Source organism: Paramormyrops kingsleyae, chromosome 5 (genome assembly GCF_048594095.1).
Source record: "Paramormyrops kingsleyae isolate MSU_618 chromosome 5, PKINGS_0.4, whole genome shotgun sequence".
NCBI lineage: Eukaryota > Metazoa > Chordata > Actinopteri > Osteoglossiformes > Mormyridae > Paramormyrops > Paramormyrops kingsleyae.
The window spans coordinates 16,974,992-16,993,688 of NC_132801.1; the positions used below are offsets into that span (position 1 = coordinate 16,974,992).

Below are 18,697 nucleotides of genomic sequence, written 5' to 3' on the forward strand. Positions count from 1 at the left end.
TCCCATTCACCGGGGCATGTTTTTCGACTGTGGGGGGAAACCAGGGAAGGAAACCCCACAACAACACAAGGAGGACATGCAAACTCCACACACATGGAGCCATGGCAAGGACTTGAGCCCTGTTCCCACAGCTGTGAGACAACAGTGCTCAGCACAGCACCACCGTGATTCCTCAACACCTAAAAGTGTAGTCTTATTTTTTAAATAAAAAGTTAGTAGCTTACAACTTGACCGTTAAGTACATCACATAATGTGATGGGTCTAGAAAAGGATCTTCACTACAAAACACAATGGGGATGAGCTGAATTGAGGGAAGAAGTATTACTAAGCAAAAACGAAACATAAACCAAATCATAAGAAAATGCTTTTGAAAGATTCCAAGCTTTTCTTTTAATGAAAGAAAAAGATTGAGGGTCTGAATATCTTCAACCCAACAGAGCTCTCCTGATTGACAAGCTATTTCTGGGTTTTCAGCTACAAACTGTATCTTTCAGTTCCTGCTGTCCAACCAGCTACGATCTCAGTGATGGCAATCTTCAGACACCCTTGAAATTAAGCATCCTGCAACTGCTCTCATGCAAACGGCTGGCAGACGAAACAGTTCACTCTCCAGAAAAGCAGTTTATGCATCAGATATAGGTCACACTACCTATCATCTAGATCTCCTGAGATGGATTTATGTTGTACCGAATCACCTCAGCTCATCTAACAAACCGAGGGCTAATTCAATTTCTTCTCACAAAGCCACTGTTTCAGAGCATCTCAGTTGTAAATAATCAATTTGGAACTGTAATCCCACTCAAACATTTCAGTAATTAAAAAGTTCTGAAAGAGATTCCTATGATTCACATACCAGGCAGACACTGAGAATTAATAACACAAAAGCTACATACTTAGGAAAAGTGGCAAATTATATCAAGGGCATTTCACCCAGTTATGGTTAATTGTATGACACTAAAAGTGCACAGCATTTCATATCGGACAGTTTTAAAATGCCGAAGCTGCAGTCATAATTAAGTCATATTTACAGCTCTTAGAAGACCAATTTTTTCAAGAATACTGGAACATCATTAAAGTGTCATCTGGTGTTGTCTGTGCATGAGAAATGGAGATAAAGATTGTATTCATCACTGATCAGCACCTGCTGAAGTCCACTTAAGTTTCCGTAGACTAAAGTAAAGAAACAACACAATCCAATAATGTTCTGAAGATTTTATGAATTGAAATATACAGAAATTATGCTGGTGGCAAGGCCACAATGTATTCCAAAATAAAAATCCATCCAATGGCTGGGACAAGGTTACTTATGAAGTCGAGATTGTGAATAATGTTCAACATGAAGATAGGATACAGAAGATGATCTGCAATGTTGATCGTGAACTTTGTTTATTTACATTGTATGGCTTTCCTGGTCGTCCATTGTGTCAAAATGCGACTCAGACAGCAAAATTAGCTCTCGTTGTTAATCTATATTATTTTCAGTTCAGCGCGTGAAATTGTTTTGACAAGTGGATTACATGACATGAGTGCATTGGCCTGTTATGCAGCCCACATGTCATGGCTAATAAAAAAATAAATACTTATTTTCATTTATGAGAAGCGAAAAAAAATGGATAGCTTTGATTAATGAGGTGGCACTCCATCTGCCTACTCTGCAAACAAAACATAATCGTAAAGTTTCGCTGCTCTGAGAGGGAACATTAGAGAAACATAAGGAGAGGGGAAGAATGGAACATTATCCATAACTTTTAGTAATTTAGAACAGGTCAACAGGGCCTTTTCAACACTCGCAAAGGTAGAGGGCTCATCTGTAATGATCACGGGCAAGACTTTCCAGGTCCTTCTGACAGAAGCAGCTTATATAACTGGGCAGAGAGTGCCTGCGAGAGCCAGCTGGGCTGGGGGGCGGAATGGCGGGGGGGGGGTCTCTGTGTCTCAGGCAGAAACACAGAGTGCTGTGTGCGCCACACACCCCTTAGTCTGTAAGCAGACTCTCAGCCTCACATATACACATCATAAATTAAGATAACCTCCCCTTCAATGAATGTATTTTTCTCAGGATTTTATAGTAGTGTCATTGTACCAGTACTGATTAATTTTGCAGATTTATTTTCGAACACTGGCCCTCCAAAAATAAACTGTGTAAATATGAAACCACACAAGCACACGCATGGAGACAGATGGACACACACACACAGACATATTTACTGCGTAAATATCCCGCTCGTACACAACACTGCGTGCGACTCTTTCGGTGTCTCATCATTTCAATAATTGTGTGTTAAACTTGATTTTTATCTAATCACTTTAGATCACACAGCGTCAATCTGAATCTCCCAAATTACTATCAGCATAAACGTACCGCTACCGAGTTGAAATACAAATATTAGCATGACATCTACATTCCTATCTCCTTCAGGCAAATTTGTACTACTACTACAAAAATGATGTTAAGGTAAAATTAAGAATATTTTGCACACAACAGCAGTACTTTAAAATTCTGAAGGACATTTACTCTTGTAGTAAATTCTGCCTAGAGTTTGGAGAAAGTGGGTTTTACGACATTTTTTTTTCTTAGTGGGAGGCAATGGGAGTGTCTGTCCAACACTTGAAATAGCATGGCTGAAAAAAAGGGCCTAATTCTCAAACAAATGAAGTCTTTTATATAAAATCAATTATACAGTATAGCTAGTGAGGCTGGCCCGCGCTCCCTCTGACATCATTAGTGTTGACTCATAAACAGATGAGTGATGAACACTTTTTCTTCTTCCTGAACGCGGTCGTATATAGTCTGGTAATGGAGCCAGTGTGTGCGAGCACCAGGGCACTGTCAGCACCAGAAACAGCGGACCTCTATCCGCCACTGTGGATTAGCGGCCGGCATGAGGCCAGGCCTCCCCGCAGTCGCCAGATGCAGGCCTCAGCCTATGGGCGGAGGGCTACATCCCGCCTGCTCGCTGCAAAAAGGTGTTTTCACTCTGCCGAGAGTCCGCTGGCCGCCACTCAGCAAAAGCACTAGTGTACGGGCAACATGGGAAATGAGCAGACAACAAGATAAGTGTAAACCAAAAAGCATTCACCCCCCCCCCTTCCCCCCTTTACAAATACAGGGCTATGAAGCAGAGCAGTGTGTGGCCTGGAAAATGATACCGAAAATGCTATTTCAGAAAGAATTACATCAATAGAAAAATTCTTCCACGCTCCATTTACTCACTCTAATACAAATGCAACTGGCTAAAATAAGAATAAGCGAGTAAAGCTGTGGCAGTCGATGCTGTCAAACCTGAGGCAAAGCTTTCACGGTGGATAGGTAGCTATCAAACCATCTAAAATCTCAAATTTGGTTATTCGCTTATTCAGACAAAAATGAAAGGGCAGCACACTGAAAGCACAAGGACCCTGACATGGCTTTGTACAGCTGATATAATCATCCAACCACATTAAAAAGTGGAATCATTATAGGCAAACTTATCATTTCATATTCACTTCTGGAAGACATGGGGATACTGTACTTGACAGGCATTTTTCCGGTAACATAAGTCTTTCAGCTTGGTAATTACGTGTTATCGCAAACCTCGTCTCTGTTACTGACTGCCAGTGATTTTATTCAATTAAAAGCAGTGAACTGTCCCTTATAATCTCATAAACTGAGAAGTGATCACCTCAGTTTGCGATAATGACATCAATCTTAACATTTCAAATGATTTAATATGTTTTGGCTCATTAACTTAAAATGTTTTGACTAGAACATATTACATTTTTTTCTTCCCCTATCTCTCTCTTTAAGCCACACACTTCTTTCATATACACAAAGGCACAAACTTGGAAAAATGTGCAGTACAATATCACACTTAATGCGATAATCTCAACAATTTTAGGATACAAGATAAGATTTGTATACTGCAGATTTTAATATTTAAATCCCAATTAATCAAAGTTGTTTTTGGAGATGAACGTTCCTCTGACATTATTCAAAAACTATTAGCTAAATTGTAAGCAAATAGAAATTCTGAAATTGGAGAAAAGTGTTCAGTATTTATCTTCTGTTTTACAAAGCACCCGAACCTTTGAGCCAGACGCACATACAGGAAACCGGTGCCGTTTCTTATCCTGGAAGGTCATTCTGACTCTGAATCAGGAAAATAACAGTGCGAACATTTTCACTCATCTGCTGAAATTTTTATAAATTAGCCAATGTCATGGCAATTCCCTTCTTATGGAAGCCCATTGATATTCCTTCCTCAATTGGGTATAATCTGTCTTAGCTCAGTTAACAAAAGCTTACTTTAAACCCACGTAAATTTGCTGTAACCCTATTTTTGGAAGAGGCGTGAACTGAAAATTTTTTTAAGTGTCATTTTGTTTACACTGCTATATGGTCACTGATTCTCCCTTGCTTGGATTTTGCTCAGAATTTCCCACAATAAAATGTTTTATAACCTTGGCAATTATGCGCATACCTGGCAAAGCCAGGGAAGGTGTAGGAAGATGAGTGTGATAGACAGAGAGTGGCAGACATGGGGAAGAGACAGACAGGGGGACCTGGGAGTCCCGGGCAGAATCAACTGTTGAGGTGAGTAAGCAAATTGAAAACAGATGTGCTGCCATGTCCTGCTGATGAATATGCTGGCACCAGCATGGCCGCCTGTGCGCACCTCCCCCGTCCCGGCGCACCTCCCCCATTCCGGCGCACCTCCCCCATCCCGGCGCACCTCCCCAGTCCCGGCGTACCTCCCCCGTCCCGGCGTACCTCCCCTGCCCGGGCGCACCTCCCCCGTTCCGGCGCACCTCCCCCGTCCCGGTGCACCTCCCCAGTCCCGGCGTACCTCCCCCGCCCGGGCGCACCTCCCCCGTTCCGGCGCACCTCCCCCGTCCCGGCGCACCTCCCCCGTTCCGGCGCACCTCCCCCGTTCTGGCGCACCTCCCCCGTCCCGGCGTACCTCCCCCACCCGGGCGCACCTCCCCCGTTCCGGCGCACCTCCCCCGTCCCGGCGCACCTCCCCTGCCCCGGCGCACCTCCCCTGCCCCGGCACACCTCCCCCGCCCCTCACCTCCGGCGCTGTAATGCTGGTGCGTAGCTCGAACCTGCTGCAGCAACCGCTCCATGGCTTCGATGTGGCCCCGGTACTTTGGCTCGCGCCCCTCACAATCTCTCCAGTCTGGGGAAAGTAATGGATGAGAGACATCAGCTAAACACGTCTCAAGGGGCCCACAGAGTAATGAACGAAACTGGCCTCATCTCTCTGTCGTGTTTAATATAACCTCACATGACGCACGGGCATTATTCTCACACACTGCGGCAGGCTGCGGCAAATCTTTGCCTTTTCACATCTACAGATTATTAGAATGCCATTGCTTCTATGCTCCCTCCAGCTTTCATGAAATAAATCAACCTACACGTTCCACGGAGACAAAACAGATACTGAAACTTTGGAGCGGATTCCGACTATAAACTGAAAGACATTCTCTGCCTTCAAGGATGAAGGTTCTCAGGCCATCTTCGTGACTGAGTATTTTTGATTCTCTATCACAAGTGTTTAAAGGTAAACATCTTACATAAAAAAAAAATGTACAAACAGACTGTACTATTCTTTACAAGTAGCCGAACTGCATGCCCAAAACCAAAGGTCTGAGTATTTTTAAATTACCACAACAATACTGGGAGCAGTAATATTGAACTGACTACTTCAAGGGAGCATTTCTTCGCCAAATAAAATCATATGATAAGTAATGTGACAAACTTACTGGACGGGGCAGCTGAAGGAGGCAGAGATGGTTGTGCTGGACTCCAGCCCTTCATGTTATAAGCAGAGACTTGAACATAATAAGTCCTTCCCTGCCACAATGCAAAACAGACAAGGTGATTACTCATTCTGTCTTTGCTAGAATGGTATTAACGCCGCACCATCAAGCTGAAATAAATCTCCTTATTTATGTTGTGTATTAAAGGCAATATGTTGATCGCATGATATTTTTGCAAATGTGCTGCATACAAAGTGAGTGGGTGTAGCTGCCTCTGTAGGTAGGGAGGGGTGACTGAAGATGCTCCTCTGCATGAGGCAGCAGAGAAGGACGGATGTCTACAAGGGGTTTGACCTCCTGGCTGAATGGACCAACCGAGGAGACAGAGGTCACCACTGGGCATAGACCCCCTGCGGGGGCTGGGGGCCAGGGCCCGGCAGACAGGCAGAGCGGAGCCCCTATCTGACCGCTGACCCTCAGCGATCTGGCGGGAAATTACCGCGGATTGCACCTTAGCTTCCCTCGCACGCAGCCAATCTCCTCTGATCTCTCCACATGACAACTCGTGAAAATCCTTTATGCTGTCTGCTTATTCCTTTGTGTATCGCAGATCACGAATACCAGACAAATTACGCTTAATGACTGGCGGCTGTTGCCAGAGGAATGGCCGATTTGGCGTTATTGCCAAGAGTGCTGAATAAAAATGTCAGGACCCGCCCTCTACTTTGCTAAATGTCGGCCTAGCGGGGGGTGGCGTTGGGAGGCTGCTCAGTGGAGCGGTTTGGCATTTACCGTAGTGAGCCCTGAGATTGTGCACCTCGGAGACTGCAGATTATCCAGGATCATTTCCCCTGCCAGCAAAGAGAAGTCCTTCAGGCAGCTCCACTCTACTGCAAGACAGACAGAGCAAAGCAGCCACTTCAGTACAGAGGTCTGCAGTCAGGACCCCAAAGAGCAAGGGCGAGGGCCCTACCTGCAATGCAGGACTTCTGAAAACATTCATTAAATCCAACCACCAGTGATGTAAAACGAGCACAGCGACTGTATATAAATATTTTGAATATATGCTTAAATATGCTGATGCTTAGTTGACATTAATGGTTGCAATTTAATACAATTATTTTGACAAGGCAGCTGAGAAAGAATCTTTCATATGTATTTTATACATGAGCGTTAGCTGTTTACAAGAGATGAAATTTCACTTCTTCGAAACAGAAGTTTGACTACCAAATGTTATCTCTTCATGAAATATTAACTCCAAGTGAAAAATATGTTCTTCGACCGCAATTTGTTATTTCAACAATATACAGTATGAAAACATATATAAATAATGATCGAATCGTTTATGGGACATTGACTTTGCCAAAGTTGTGCGCACTGTTGACTTTGGAGATATTTCATACTTGAAAACAAATCTGCGCAGTATTTCAGGGTCTGGCAGCGCTCGGTGCTTTAAAGTTTGTGCAGAGAGCTCTGCCCGTTCGGAGCAAGGTATCGGGTGAATGTGCTACTGATTGGCGTCTCTCCTGGTTTGCGCTAAATGGACAGCACTGCGCCCGTCTCTGAGCTTCTCTAAATGGCCACAGGGGGCCTCAGGTTACAGATGAATATCGCTCCCATCTACACATGTGCTGTACATTTGCAAGATGAATACAGATTTAAGAAACATATGGAATTGGGTAACAAAACCTCCTGTGCTTGATATTCACTTCAAGGCGAGGATAAAGGTAGAAGGAGACGAAGGTGAGCATGACTTGTAGCAACACGTAATGCTCTCCAACCATGTGAAGCAATTAAAACGGGTCCCCTGTAAGCCTGATAGCTGAAGATGCAAATGGTCCCCCAGCAGTCTACCAACATTCCTATCTGTAGAAAGCAGCCTGTCCTTGGGAGGGCACTGTGAGCACTTTGTGTCGCATGATGTGAGCGCAGCACTTCATTCCTTTTAAAGAAGGGCACTTTGTAAATCCTGATTTCTCACTCTTATTGAGCTGCTCACCTTGACTAGCCAGAGACTGACAAAAACAGGCACGATGAAGACTTCATCTGTATTCAACGAGAAGTGCTCAAGGACTTCAGACTGCCGTCAGAACCGTCAAGAGAGAAGCAGCGCAAAGGTCTCTACTGCCTGTTCCCTATTATCTCCCATGGTGCAAGCTTGCTAAATATAGCTCAGGGACACAAAGAAAAGCAAAAAAAAAAACTATAAATTTTTAATTTAAAATAAAATTTAAGACTAAATGAAAGGAAAAAATGAACAGAAGTGCAAAACAAATAAAATTACACAGAACATGAAAAAACCCAAGTCAAACAGTTCAAAAGGGGAGAAATCAATAGCAACAATATGTGAAAATTACCTACAACTGTTCCCCATCCTCCTCATGTAACAAGTCAAACCACAAGCTATGCTCTTCTGAAACACCAGGCCCCAGAGAATTCTGACATTTTCATGCATGAGCTTTTAATGAGCCATGCTACCACTTACGCAACATGACTGATCACGTACTCAATAATATCTGACGGCATGAGCCACTGGTCGCTATATAATGGGACTTCTAAGTCCTATTTTATATGCCATGATTCTGAGTGAAGCAACAATGGATGTAAGTAGGTTAATGGCGGTATGCTTTGAAAGTTCATCTTGCGAACATGATCAATTCATGATTTCGATAGGGACTGAAGAATACATTATTATTTTATTACAGTATGTTCCAGGCTTATGAGAAACATAGATCGTATATAATATGAAACTGAGATTATAATACATTATATGTGAGTCCAACACTTCTAACCACTCCATCCATCCTTCCATTCTCCATCCATCCATCTTACAACCTAAAAATTCACAGGCACCCACTACATGCACAATAAACAATGGGCATTAAACGGACATTTAGTGCATCAGAAATGCCTTTTCATTTTGCTTATGTACTTGAGTGAGAAGCACATGCACTGGTAGCTAAGGGCTTTATGCGGTTTATTAGGCTGAGCAATATTATTATCCTGTTTGAAAGGGTTGTGGGTCCAAAGTTCAGTAAATAATGCCCATGCCTCCAGGTTTTGGGTCTGACTGTGGTCCAAGACTCCCGTGTGTGGAGCTTGCATATTCATGTGGGTATTCTCCTGGTAGCCTGGTTTCCTCCCACAGTCCAAAGGCATGTGGCTCAAGGGAATTGGTGATCTAAATTTCAATTAGTTGGGCTATGGGTGCACATGTGACTGCCCTGTACTGGTGCCTTGTTCAGGGACTCTGCATTGCTGTAATTGGGAGAGGTGGGGAGGGCATGGCATGTGTACTGTAGGACCAGGGATTTGGGTGATAAACATTCACATCCTATTCCTGACCGTAATTGTTTGCACCTGTCCCTCATTTCCCTTATTCTTTTTTTTTATATATGTGTGTACGTCTCCCTTCCAGTAGCAAACCAGAATCCCAGTCACAGAAGCAGTAAGTGCTGGCAAGAGCAACCATCTTGTAGGTTTTGTTTTTCTAGCAAATTCACCAGAGAGGTTTGTTTTTTCTCCCCCGCTCTGTTTATTTACTTTTACTCCTCTCTCTTTGTCCCTGATCCCTCGAGGAGGCAACAATCAATATAAGGCTATTCTTTGAAGCTCTTTGTGAATTTAATGAATGTAAGTTAAAACAAAGAGCAATGTACATATATTTTAAAAAAAAGCAACCCGTAAGCAACAGACCTCAACTTAATTTAAATGCAAGATTAAATAAAAAAGAAAAATGGCAGTCGGTGATGCTTAAAGTAATGAGAAAAGAACTCACCAAGAAAAATGACCCACTTTTGATTCATCTTTCATTTCACATTCCCTTACTTTTAATGATCTGTTGATTTTATATAAAATTTGAAATGGCATTTTGTCATTATGTCCACCATAATGAGAATGATTGGGAACAAACCTTACACCATAGCCAGAACTGTCAACTGTCCGAATGAAGTGAACACAAACAAAACACTCTCTTAGTGTTTGCTGCAGGAAGGAGCAAGGAAAGAAAATATATAGCACTGTTTTGAAAGCTAAAGCAGATATTTCTCCAAACGTTTTAGACCAATCCATGCATGTTTTATCTTACATCTTCCGTTATTTTTACAGTCACACCATTATGGTTTTTTTTTAGCATATGATCAGAATACAGGGAATCTATACTAACTGCATCCATGTGAAACATCCACAAAACAGTTCCCTGAATTCTTCCACAGAAGAAGTTCACAGGACTCTCTGCAGTAACATAAAGGGACATGGATGGATACTGGAGGCTTTGACCCAGTTGTTTCAGGCAGGCCCTGCACCCTCTCACTCCCGATCCTCACGAAGCAGGGCTCAGAGTTTGGGGAATAAAACACATCAGCTGGTAGCACGGTCCCTTCCCAGCCATGGATTTTCCACTTTTCTGGGAATGAAAGGGAGCAGCTTTTAGGAATGAGAGACGGGATCAGCAACCTGCCACGACAAAGAAGTGAGGAGCAAAGATAGATCAGCAATGTGCAGCGCAGAGACCAGACTGCTGTATGCAGACATGCAGAGCGAAAGCAGGCTTAAGGTGTCTGATTAAGCCGGGGGACCATGGGACTGAATTACCACCAGCATAATGGCTTCAGTTTTACCATCATCTACTGGACTTTCAACACAAGTGAAGACAGACGCCTGAAAAGCTCGGTTTTTCCGCCTGCATGTGTTCTCTTTTAATGAAGCCGTTCTTTTTATCATCTCAGTTTTATTTATTAATAATAAATCAATTTTGTATCATCAGATCCTAAATTATTTGGATCCCAAATGACTGGGCAGGAATTCATTTTTTTAATTTCTTTTTTTTAATAATGAATTATATGTCACTTCATTGTAATTAAAGTATTAAAGGATTTTCAAAGACGAGTTAATAATGCTTGTCCTGTCTTGTATGACTTCAGTTGTAAATCAGTTTGCGAGTAAGTGATATATGTGCTGTATATCACAAAATGCTGTATGCTAAAGGAGTTTGCTAGTTTGGTCATAATATCTATAACATAATACAATCATTTCACTGCTTACCCTTACAAAAATGTGGCTTAATTTAAAAACACACAATCTGGAAGCCAATATTTCATCACTTGCCTCATCACCAGCACTGAAATTCTGTAGTCATCAGATAAAGTCATTGAAACATATCTGGTTTCCTCACGTAAGATAACTGCACATTTTTGGGACATCAAGGATAATCTTGAACCCATAGATCAAATCAACAATGCTGCTATTATTAAGGGATTCTTCTGGAGCTATTCTTGGTGTTTGTATTTTAACCATGAAAATATATGAGCAGTTAGAAAATAACCAAGATCGAATCTCATCCGTCTCAAAGACGACCAACTGAATGGAAATTATAAAAGAAAGCAGTAATTTTGGGTAAGCATGGAAGTAAATCAAATGATATTCTATAGGGCTGTTAAATAGAAAAACTCCATTTTGGCATTCCGTCTTACTGTGGCTTCTGGTAAAAACCCAAGAATTTCTAATTTGACGTGGAGCCATTTGTCAGTGGAGAAAAGGAGTTTTATTCCTGCCCTACATTGTCTATAAGCATTGTCTAAGAGTTAGTTAAATAAAAGGTTAAAAAAATAGCAAAAATATATAGCAATTATACAGTGCTCCCCCAAACAGACCCACAATATCTCAAGAAAATGACTGATATTTAGGAAATTATTTAAAAATTTCACACAGAAAATAATAATATATAACCAAAGTGACCAGTGCTTTCATTGCGCTTCCAAAAGTTATTAAATATTGAGGTATTTGAAGTAGCTGACGGTGATTATAACTGATGATTGGTGCCATCAAAATGCATGGAGATCTCTGCCAGTTTTCCACCCTGGAAAAGTGAGCCATTGGGGTTTATTTTCAGCAGTGACTTCCAATTAATCACTATTGACGTGCACAATTTCTCGGAATGATTCACAATCTATCCCTTTAGATTAAAAATCACCACAAGCCCCTGTTTGGAAAAGCGGATATGTCAGCAGCTCATTTCTCACGCTGCCCTACGTGCAAACGGGAACACACACTCGCCCTCACAGCTTGGGTCAATGTTTTTGGACTGTTTTGACCCGAATCACGTTGGATTTTCAGCCTAATTTATTACTCTCGGTTTTGTGTGGTTCTTCTGTGCTAGAGGAGCCAAAAGGCTAAATACAAAGGAAAACAAACCAGTGTTCTCGCCGCTCGCTTAAAGCAAACAGGTCTTAATGTCTTTGAAGTGCCGGAGACACAGAGGGAGGCCTGAGCAACGACGAGTACGGAGACGCTGTGCTCACATTCCTCTGCTGGCAAACAGGAGCCACCAAGAGATCGGGGGTAAAACAGACAAATACTCCAGTGAAATTAAAGACATCTATCTGTGGAGGACGTAAGCACAGGAAACATACAACATTCGATACAGAAAATCGCACGTGAGCAATCAGAGCTGTCACTCAACATCCAACAAACCGTTTATCCGGGGGAACATATTTAGTGCCAACGAGAATACAAAAATATACCATTATATGTCAGGAATTTTTTTTCTTTAGTGATTGGCTTGTGTTGGCAAGTCTGAAAATAAGCAGGGATATGATAAACAAGATGTTTTACTATAGCTTGAGAAGGACTTACTCAGGAATAAATAAAGACTACAGTCACCCATGCTGTAACAATTATTTAGGAGTCACTTAAATTACCTGTAACTGTTCCAAAGGCTCAGACTGAAGGCTACACCCCAGGAAGGAGAAGGACCACCCAACGCTTCAAAGAGCAAAGCCCTTGTTGTTTTTGTTAATGATTTAAATAACAGCGGCAAGCCACAATGTGGCTTGCTGAGGAACTGGGTTCTTGTGTGGTGAAAAAATGTTATTTGCTCTCCATAAATGAAGTGTTACGAGGCAGTGTCAAATTAGAGCTACAGATTCTCTGACAACAAGCTTTACAAAGCATCCATAATGTAAAAAATGCTATAAATATATAGTGGGTGGTGTGTAGTGTTTCCTGTCATGGCGAGCTGGTCCATACCCCTGTACTTGGTGACCACTGCTGAATTGATGCTGAGCGGCTCCTGATAGGTGACAGTGACTGATGTGCTGCTCGTCACACTCAGACGCACGTTGGCCGGTGCCTCTGGGGTCTCTGGGTGGGAGGCAAATAACAAAAGGTCACTCTCAACCAGTGATTCCCAGTCAGGTCCCTGGGGACCCACAGACAGTCCACGTTTTTGCTCCTTATTGGGAGCTGGGAGGGAGCAAAAATGTGGACTGTCTGGCAGGGAGCTTGGAGGGAGCAAAAACGTGGACCGACTGTGGGTCCCCGAGGGCCAGATTGGGAAACACTGCTGTAAACAAAGACCAGTGTGGGCCCGAGTAGCACAGAAATACTACAGAAAAAATATACAATTCTAAGCAGATAGTATCTGGATGAACAAAAACATGCAGAAGTATGTGTATAGCATGCTATGTGCTATATATCTTTTTATCTCCATTTCATTTCATAAAACTGTTGGAATTACAAAAACATTTATACTTTATCTTGCAAAGTTTTTTAAAAGCACATGTAAGATCTAATTTAAGCATGAAACAATTTCTCTGCACATAGGAAGCAGACTTATGTGACATACAGTATGTGAACAGTGATAGCATTCGAGCGCTTTTACTATTTGCTGAGTAAATAGTTTCATTTAGCCCTTCATTACCTATAGAGTTATACTTGAATGCTAATAATGTAGCAACAGTACTGTTTTACCCACAAATAAAACCTGTGTTTGTAAAGATTAGTTTATGATACAGTGTCATGGCATCGGTGTCTTTGAGTCTGAGTATACTGTGTTCCCTGGATTTTCTGAGAGAGTAGTAAGCATGAATTGCAGAGTATCTGCAGAAAAGCCTTCAGCTACCTTCTTCTCTGATCCTTGTTTTGACTACCTCAGGTCTACAGTGGTCTGGTTGTAACTCAAGCCCACATACTGGAACTAATTACATCATGCAGCATTGCTGCAATTCCACTGATGCCTCAGTGAGAAATGGCAAATCCCTAATGCAATTGGCAGTCTTCTTTATGGATGGCTGTAGTTACTTATTGCTGATGTCTTAAGGGATTCCTCTGTAGTGACAAAAACAGGAGAGCAGGCAAAATAAACTGGCAAGGAAAAAAAAAAAAGCTGAAATCATCCCCTCAATGGAGTGATAAGGGATATCATGTTCCCACTGAAGGAGAGGAGTCCAAACGACGCTTCAGCTGGATGCAGGCGGTAACGCCGGAGTGATGTGTGCGGAGCTCTTGATGACAATGTTTTCCCTTTTTGCTGTTGTGTGGTGTCACCCTTCACCACGACAGCTGAAACTTCTTTCGATGACTCACTCGCTATACGCATCATCACCCCCTCACTGCAGACTTCAAGTATAGCATACAAAATTCTCAGAGAAATTACAGTACCTTTCCCTGTTCCCTTTAGTGAGTATATTTGGATCTCCCTGGTTTGTGTCATGGTAATAATGCCTGGTCACGGTGGGGGTTTAATTAGAGCACACGTGTCACTCACTTGACTGCTCGATGCCAGTCTTCATGCGTTTGTACAGCTTGTATCGCCACTCCCAGACTTTTAGCTGCTTTTCCCTGTCAGAGCCGTCCAGCCCGTCGCTCAGGGATTGGGCCGACAGTTCACTGACGCGTCTCTGAGCCTCCTGGACCAGCGTGGAGAGGTGCAAGATCCGACTTTCCAGACTGACAACTGGAAGAAACGGAACGAAAAGAGCACAGAGTGATGGCGCTGGTCAGAGCCTTGGCTACAGCACAGCACAGTCGGGCGGCACTCTGCTATTCTGGGACACCTAGTGGCCATGTTGATTACTGTTCTGCGGATCCTCTATTGCAGTGCTTCCTCCACCCCAGGCAGTCCACGTTTTTGCTCCCTCCCAGCTCCCGGCCAGATAGTCCACATTTTCGCAAGAAACATGGACTGACTGGTGGTCCCTTAGGACTGGGTTAGGAACACTGCTCTATCTGAGCTATTCTAAATCACTGTTCATTATGTCCTGAAGATGTTTAAAAACATACATCAATAAGAGGGTGATGAACACAAGGTCAGCATTCCACTCCAGACTGACTTATAGACTCACATACTTAATCAACTGCTAGCAGGGCTGTAAGGCCTGTTGGCCCTGGATTTATCCCATAACTACCCTCATCTATTCTCCCCTGTTGTTGGGTTGCCTTTCTCTACCCTTAACTACTGTATGATATCAACTGTTGCTTCATTCTGTGATTCTGTACTTCCTCAATCTTTGACAGAAACTCTGGGGAAACTAGGATGGGAAGGAAACCACATTTTAGAAAGGTGAAATAAATGTAACTGCATTTCTAGTTAGTCGTTGTTCTTTCAGTAAGTACCGTATTTTTCGGACCATAAGACGCACCTTTTCCTCCCCCAAAGGGGGGAGAAAAAGTCACTGCATCTTATGGTCCGAATATTGCTCTGCTCACATACTTTAACCCTCTGGGGTCGAGTGCATAGTTGGCGACGCAGCGTACTTCTCGCGTCTATTTCAGTTTATATCTCGCTGAAATCTTAATGTAGAATCATGAAAAAACGCTGGCTAAATCCGTAATCTGTCTTCTTTTCAAAACGTCCATTGTCGGAAGTATTACAGTTTTTAAAATTAGGTTAAATCGGCAAAAAATTAAACTATGTCCCCTTACTTTATTTTACCTGCATCGGGGGCGTGTAGTACCGCTGTCACCCGAAGATCGCTATTCACATTCTAAATAGCCGCATTAGCGCGTATTCAAATCGCATTCGCATGGTAATTTGGAGAACAACGCAACGGTGAAACACTATCCAGATACATCCCCATGAAAGGGGGGAGGGATGTGGCCAGGTGTCAATGGATCATTCATACACATGAAAGTTTTTTGTTACTTAAGTGTCTCCTTGTTTCTTTGTACTTTTATTGGTTTTTACTGACTTTATTTGTTAATAACAGTGATATTGGTTCTTAATGCTGCTGTTGACTACTGTTCACTGTACATGGTTGACATAAAATATTGTAGGACACTATTTGGTTCGGAATCTTTTTTTTCTTCATTTCCCTCCTTTAAAACTAGGTGCGTCTTATTATCCGGTACGTCTTATGGTCCGAAAAATACGGTACGCATGAAAAAAAGCCATACTTCATAAGCTCCAGGTCATTACAGTGTTCAGGGATAAATATTCCGAATAATAGTTTCAGCTGTAATGGTTCTAAAGCTCTTTACATTTACACAGAAACAATGAGAGTTAATTTCTTCCTAAATGTTAGGAGTTAGATTGTAGGTCATAGCCAGTGACAGTGACAGGTAATTAGGAAACTAAAATGAACTGAAGAATTCATTGTCAGAGGTGCATTTAATAAGAATGCAGAATTTGTCATAAGATTCACACAAGCATAAACTGACTGGTTCAATTTATAGTGAGTTTTACTGCATGTGACTATGGGGTGATCAGAGAAATTGCAGTAATGCATTTTGTATAATTTGTGCAATTTTCGTCTCTCTTAATTCATAGTAAATGAGATTAAGACTGCTAAAATAAGAAAAAAAACTCGACCTTTAGCTGAATATTATGCTATGTAGCTGAATGACCCAGTGATTGCACCCTCATTTGCTAAACAGCAAATGATTAATGTTTGTTTGCTTTGTGCAGAGTATTTATTACCCATCTCTGGATTATGCACATACTCTAAATGTGGTTCCGGAAACATCGGAACACATAAACACCTCGGCAAATGACAGGAAGTCCACTCATACTGTTCCACATCTCTTCTTCCTCTTTATAATAAGAGGAACGCAATTAAGAAATACCTGAAGAAATGACAATTGACATTACACCTGAGATAAATTAGGTAAGGAGAAAAATAAGATTAACATTTAACTAAGACAAAGTGGCAAAGTGAATTAGGCTTAAACTCTGCAATTTGCCTGCCACAGGAATTAGACGTCTGAATGACCATGAGACCATGAAATTGCAGATGCAACTGTCTTTGGGGACCAGTCCTTGCTGATTTTCAGATGCCAGTCTCTTTGGGAAGTACTTGCATGATATGAGAGGTTCAGTACAGTCAATACTACAACCAGAGCCTTTTATTTGGGGTTCTTAGGTAAGTATTTTGTTGCAAATAGTCCCATTTCAAATACAAATTATGCAACCGCTAGTCAGAATCAACAGAATACTGTCACAACATGGTAAAATAGAGAAATGGCACAATTGGTGTGCAACTGAAAATAATGACTGGAAAACCTTGCAATAATTTTTTCTGTTTAGCAAGTATGGGAATTTTCAGGGTATCAAATAAAATCAATAAAGCCCATTTATATAATCACTAAATGAGGTTTCTCTGCTTTTATAATAACAAGCTAAAATGTTCTTCTGCGTTAATGTTCTTCAGCTTACTGTAAAATGTATTCCCTGCTGTCTCAGGTACTGAAAACAATGACAAGGAAATGTTTTGAAAATGTAACAGAAGCTCCCTAAAATTCCTAATTCTTTATTTCCACAAATATTCACATTAGTTATGTTGTGGCTGTCACAGACTAGAGAAATATTTTTCCCTTGAGTCTTGCTGGTAAAACATAAACTCAAAGCTAGATGATAATAAAACACCACAGCATATACTTGTGGTTATAAATTTTCTAAACATAACAACTCTCGTACTATTACATATATTCAATAATTGATTGAAATAAATTACACCTGTTGACATCTGGCATATCTGTACCTGAACAAACAAAATTCTAACATGTTAAAAAGGTGTTAAAAATTCTAACATGTTAAGATCGATTCTCCCTTTCCTATTAAAGTGCCAAAGGTAGAGAATAATTTTCAGTCAAGGACTGATATAACTATGATGAGGGAGATCAGCATAGATGGGGAAAATAAATGGTAAAGAAAATTAACCGGAAAAGACATACATTTTTCTCCATTAGAGTCAGAAAAAACTAAGTCATCAAAAATTCCTACTAAAGAACAATACCCGGGAGCATAAAGAATCACATTCTCTGTTTAAAAAGAAGTTAAATCAATGTGTAAGTCTGTTTGTGGCTGCTGTTTCTCATTAGTTTTGATTTGTTTTCTACCGAAGCCAGTTAAAAAAAGAAAAAATATATATGTTTTTTTACTTAAATTCTGTCTGGAACACACAAGGCCGTGTTAAACCTGGTTGATTTGTCATGGTGAAATGAATTCTGCCACATGAGTCTGTTGTACACAGCAAGTACTGCTGCAAGACCAGGACCTTAACAGAAAATATACAAACAAATATATTTCTGAGAAAGCCTCTTTCAGTGGGCTGTTATGTTAGAGTAATCCCCTAGGGAGAGGGGTTTACAAGATAAATGATAAAGTAAGTGTTGTAGACCCAGAAAAGCAATAAAGACCTTTCCTTACTTGGGGGTCTGCACAGTAGTGGAAAAGATGGCAGAATTATAAATTCTGAGGCACAGTTTCCTGTGCTCTGAAGATTGACATCTAGGAGCTAAACGTGTTTAATTGAGCCACCTATAAACGAATGGTTGAGCCTAGCGATAGTGTCTTGACACACACGGTTCTTACTGTTGGGAGACCAGGAATGTCCTAAATGAAGCATTGTAGGGACAGGGCAATCCTCATAAATCTGTGCAAGTCCTCACACACAACGTAAGGCCTTAAATTGTCAGCTCTGTGGTCGATTGGTTTACTTGGCAGTTTTGGAATTACATAAATATAATGCGTACTGCCGCAGAGGAAAAATACGGTCATGTTTATGTTTGTTTACAAGGATCGGGTTGTACCATGTTATGACTTTGTTTATAAACTTATTGCAAGCAGAGGCACAATAAATCACTTCGTGTAATTGTCACATATTACATGCATCACTGGAAAACTTAAACCATTAAATGACAAGCCAGGTTAAGATTTCATGGGGGTACATCTTACCCT

General features: G+C 41.5%; 1 protein-coding gene across 4 annotated transcripts in view; it reads right to left on the reverse strand.

Moving 5' to 3' along the window:
* Window positions 1-18,697, reverse strand: part of ankfn1a (ankyrin repeat and fibronectin type III domain containing 1a) — a 118,106-nt gene that overhangs the window by 12,451 nt on the left and 86,958 nt on the right. For all 4 annotated transcript variants that reach the window (XM_023822648.2, XM_023822649.2, XM_023822647.2 and 1 more), the window contains 5 exons: window positions 14,288-14,476; window positions 12,769-12,882; window positions 6,535-6,632; window positions 5,746-5,836; window positions 5,052-5,159 (listed from right to left, as the gene is read on the reverse strand). In XM_023822648.2, coding sequence (XP_023678416.2) covers window positions 5,052-5,159; window positions 5,746-5,836; window positions 6,535-6,632; window positions 12,769-12,882; window positions 14,288-14,476 — 600 coding nt within the window. The remainder of the gene's footprint in view (window positions 1-5,051; window positions 5,160-5,745; window positions 5,837-6,534; window positions 6,633-12,768; window positions 12,883-14,287; window positions 14,477-18,697) is intronic.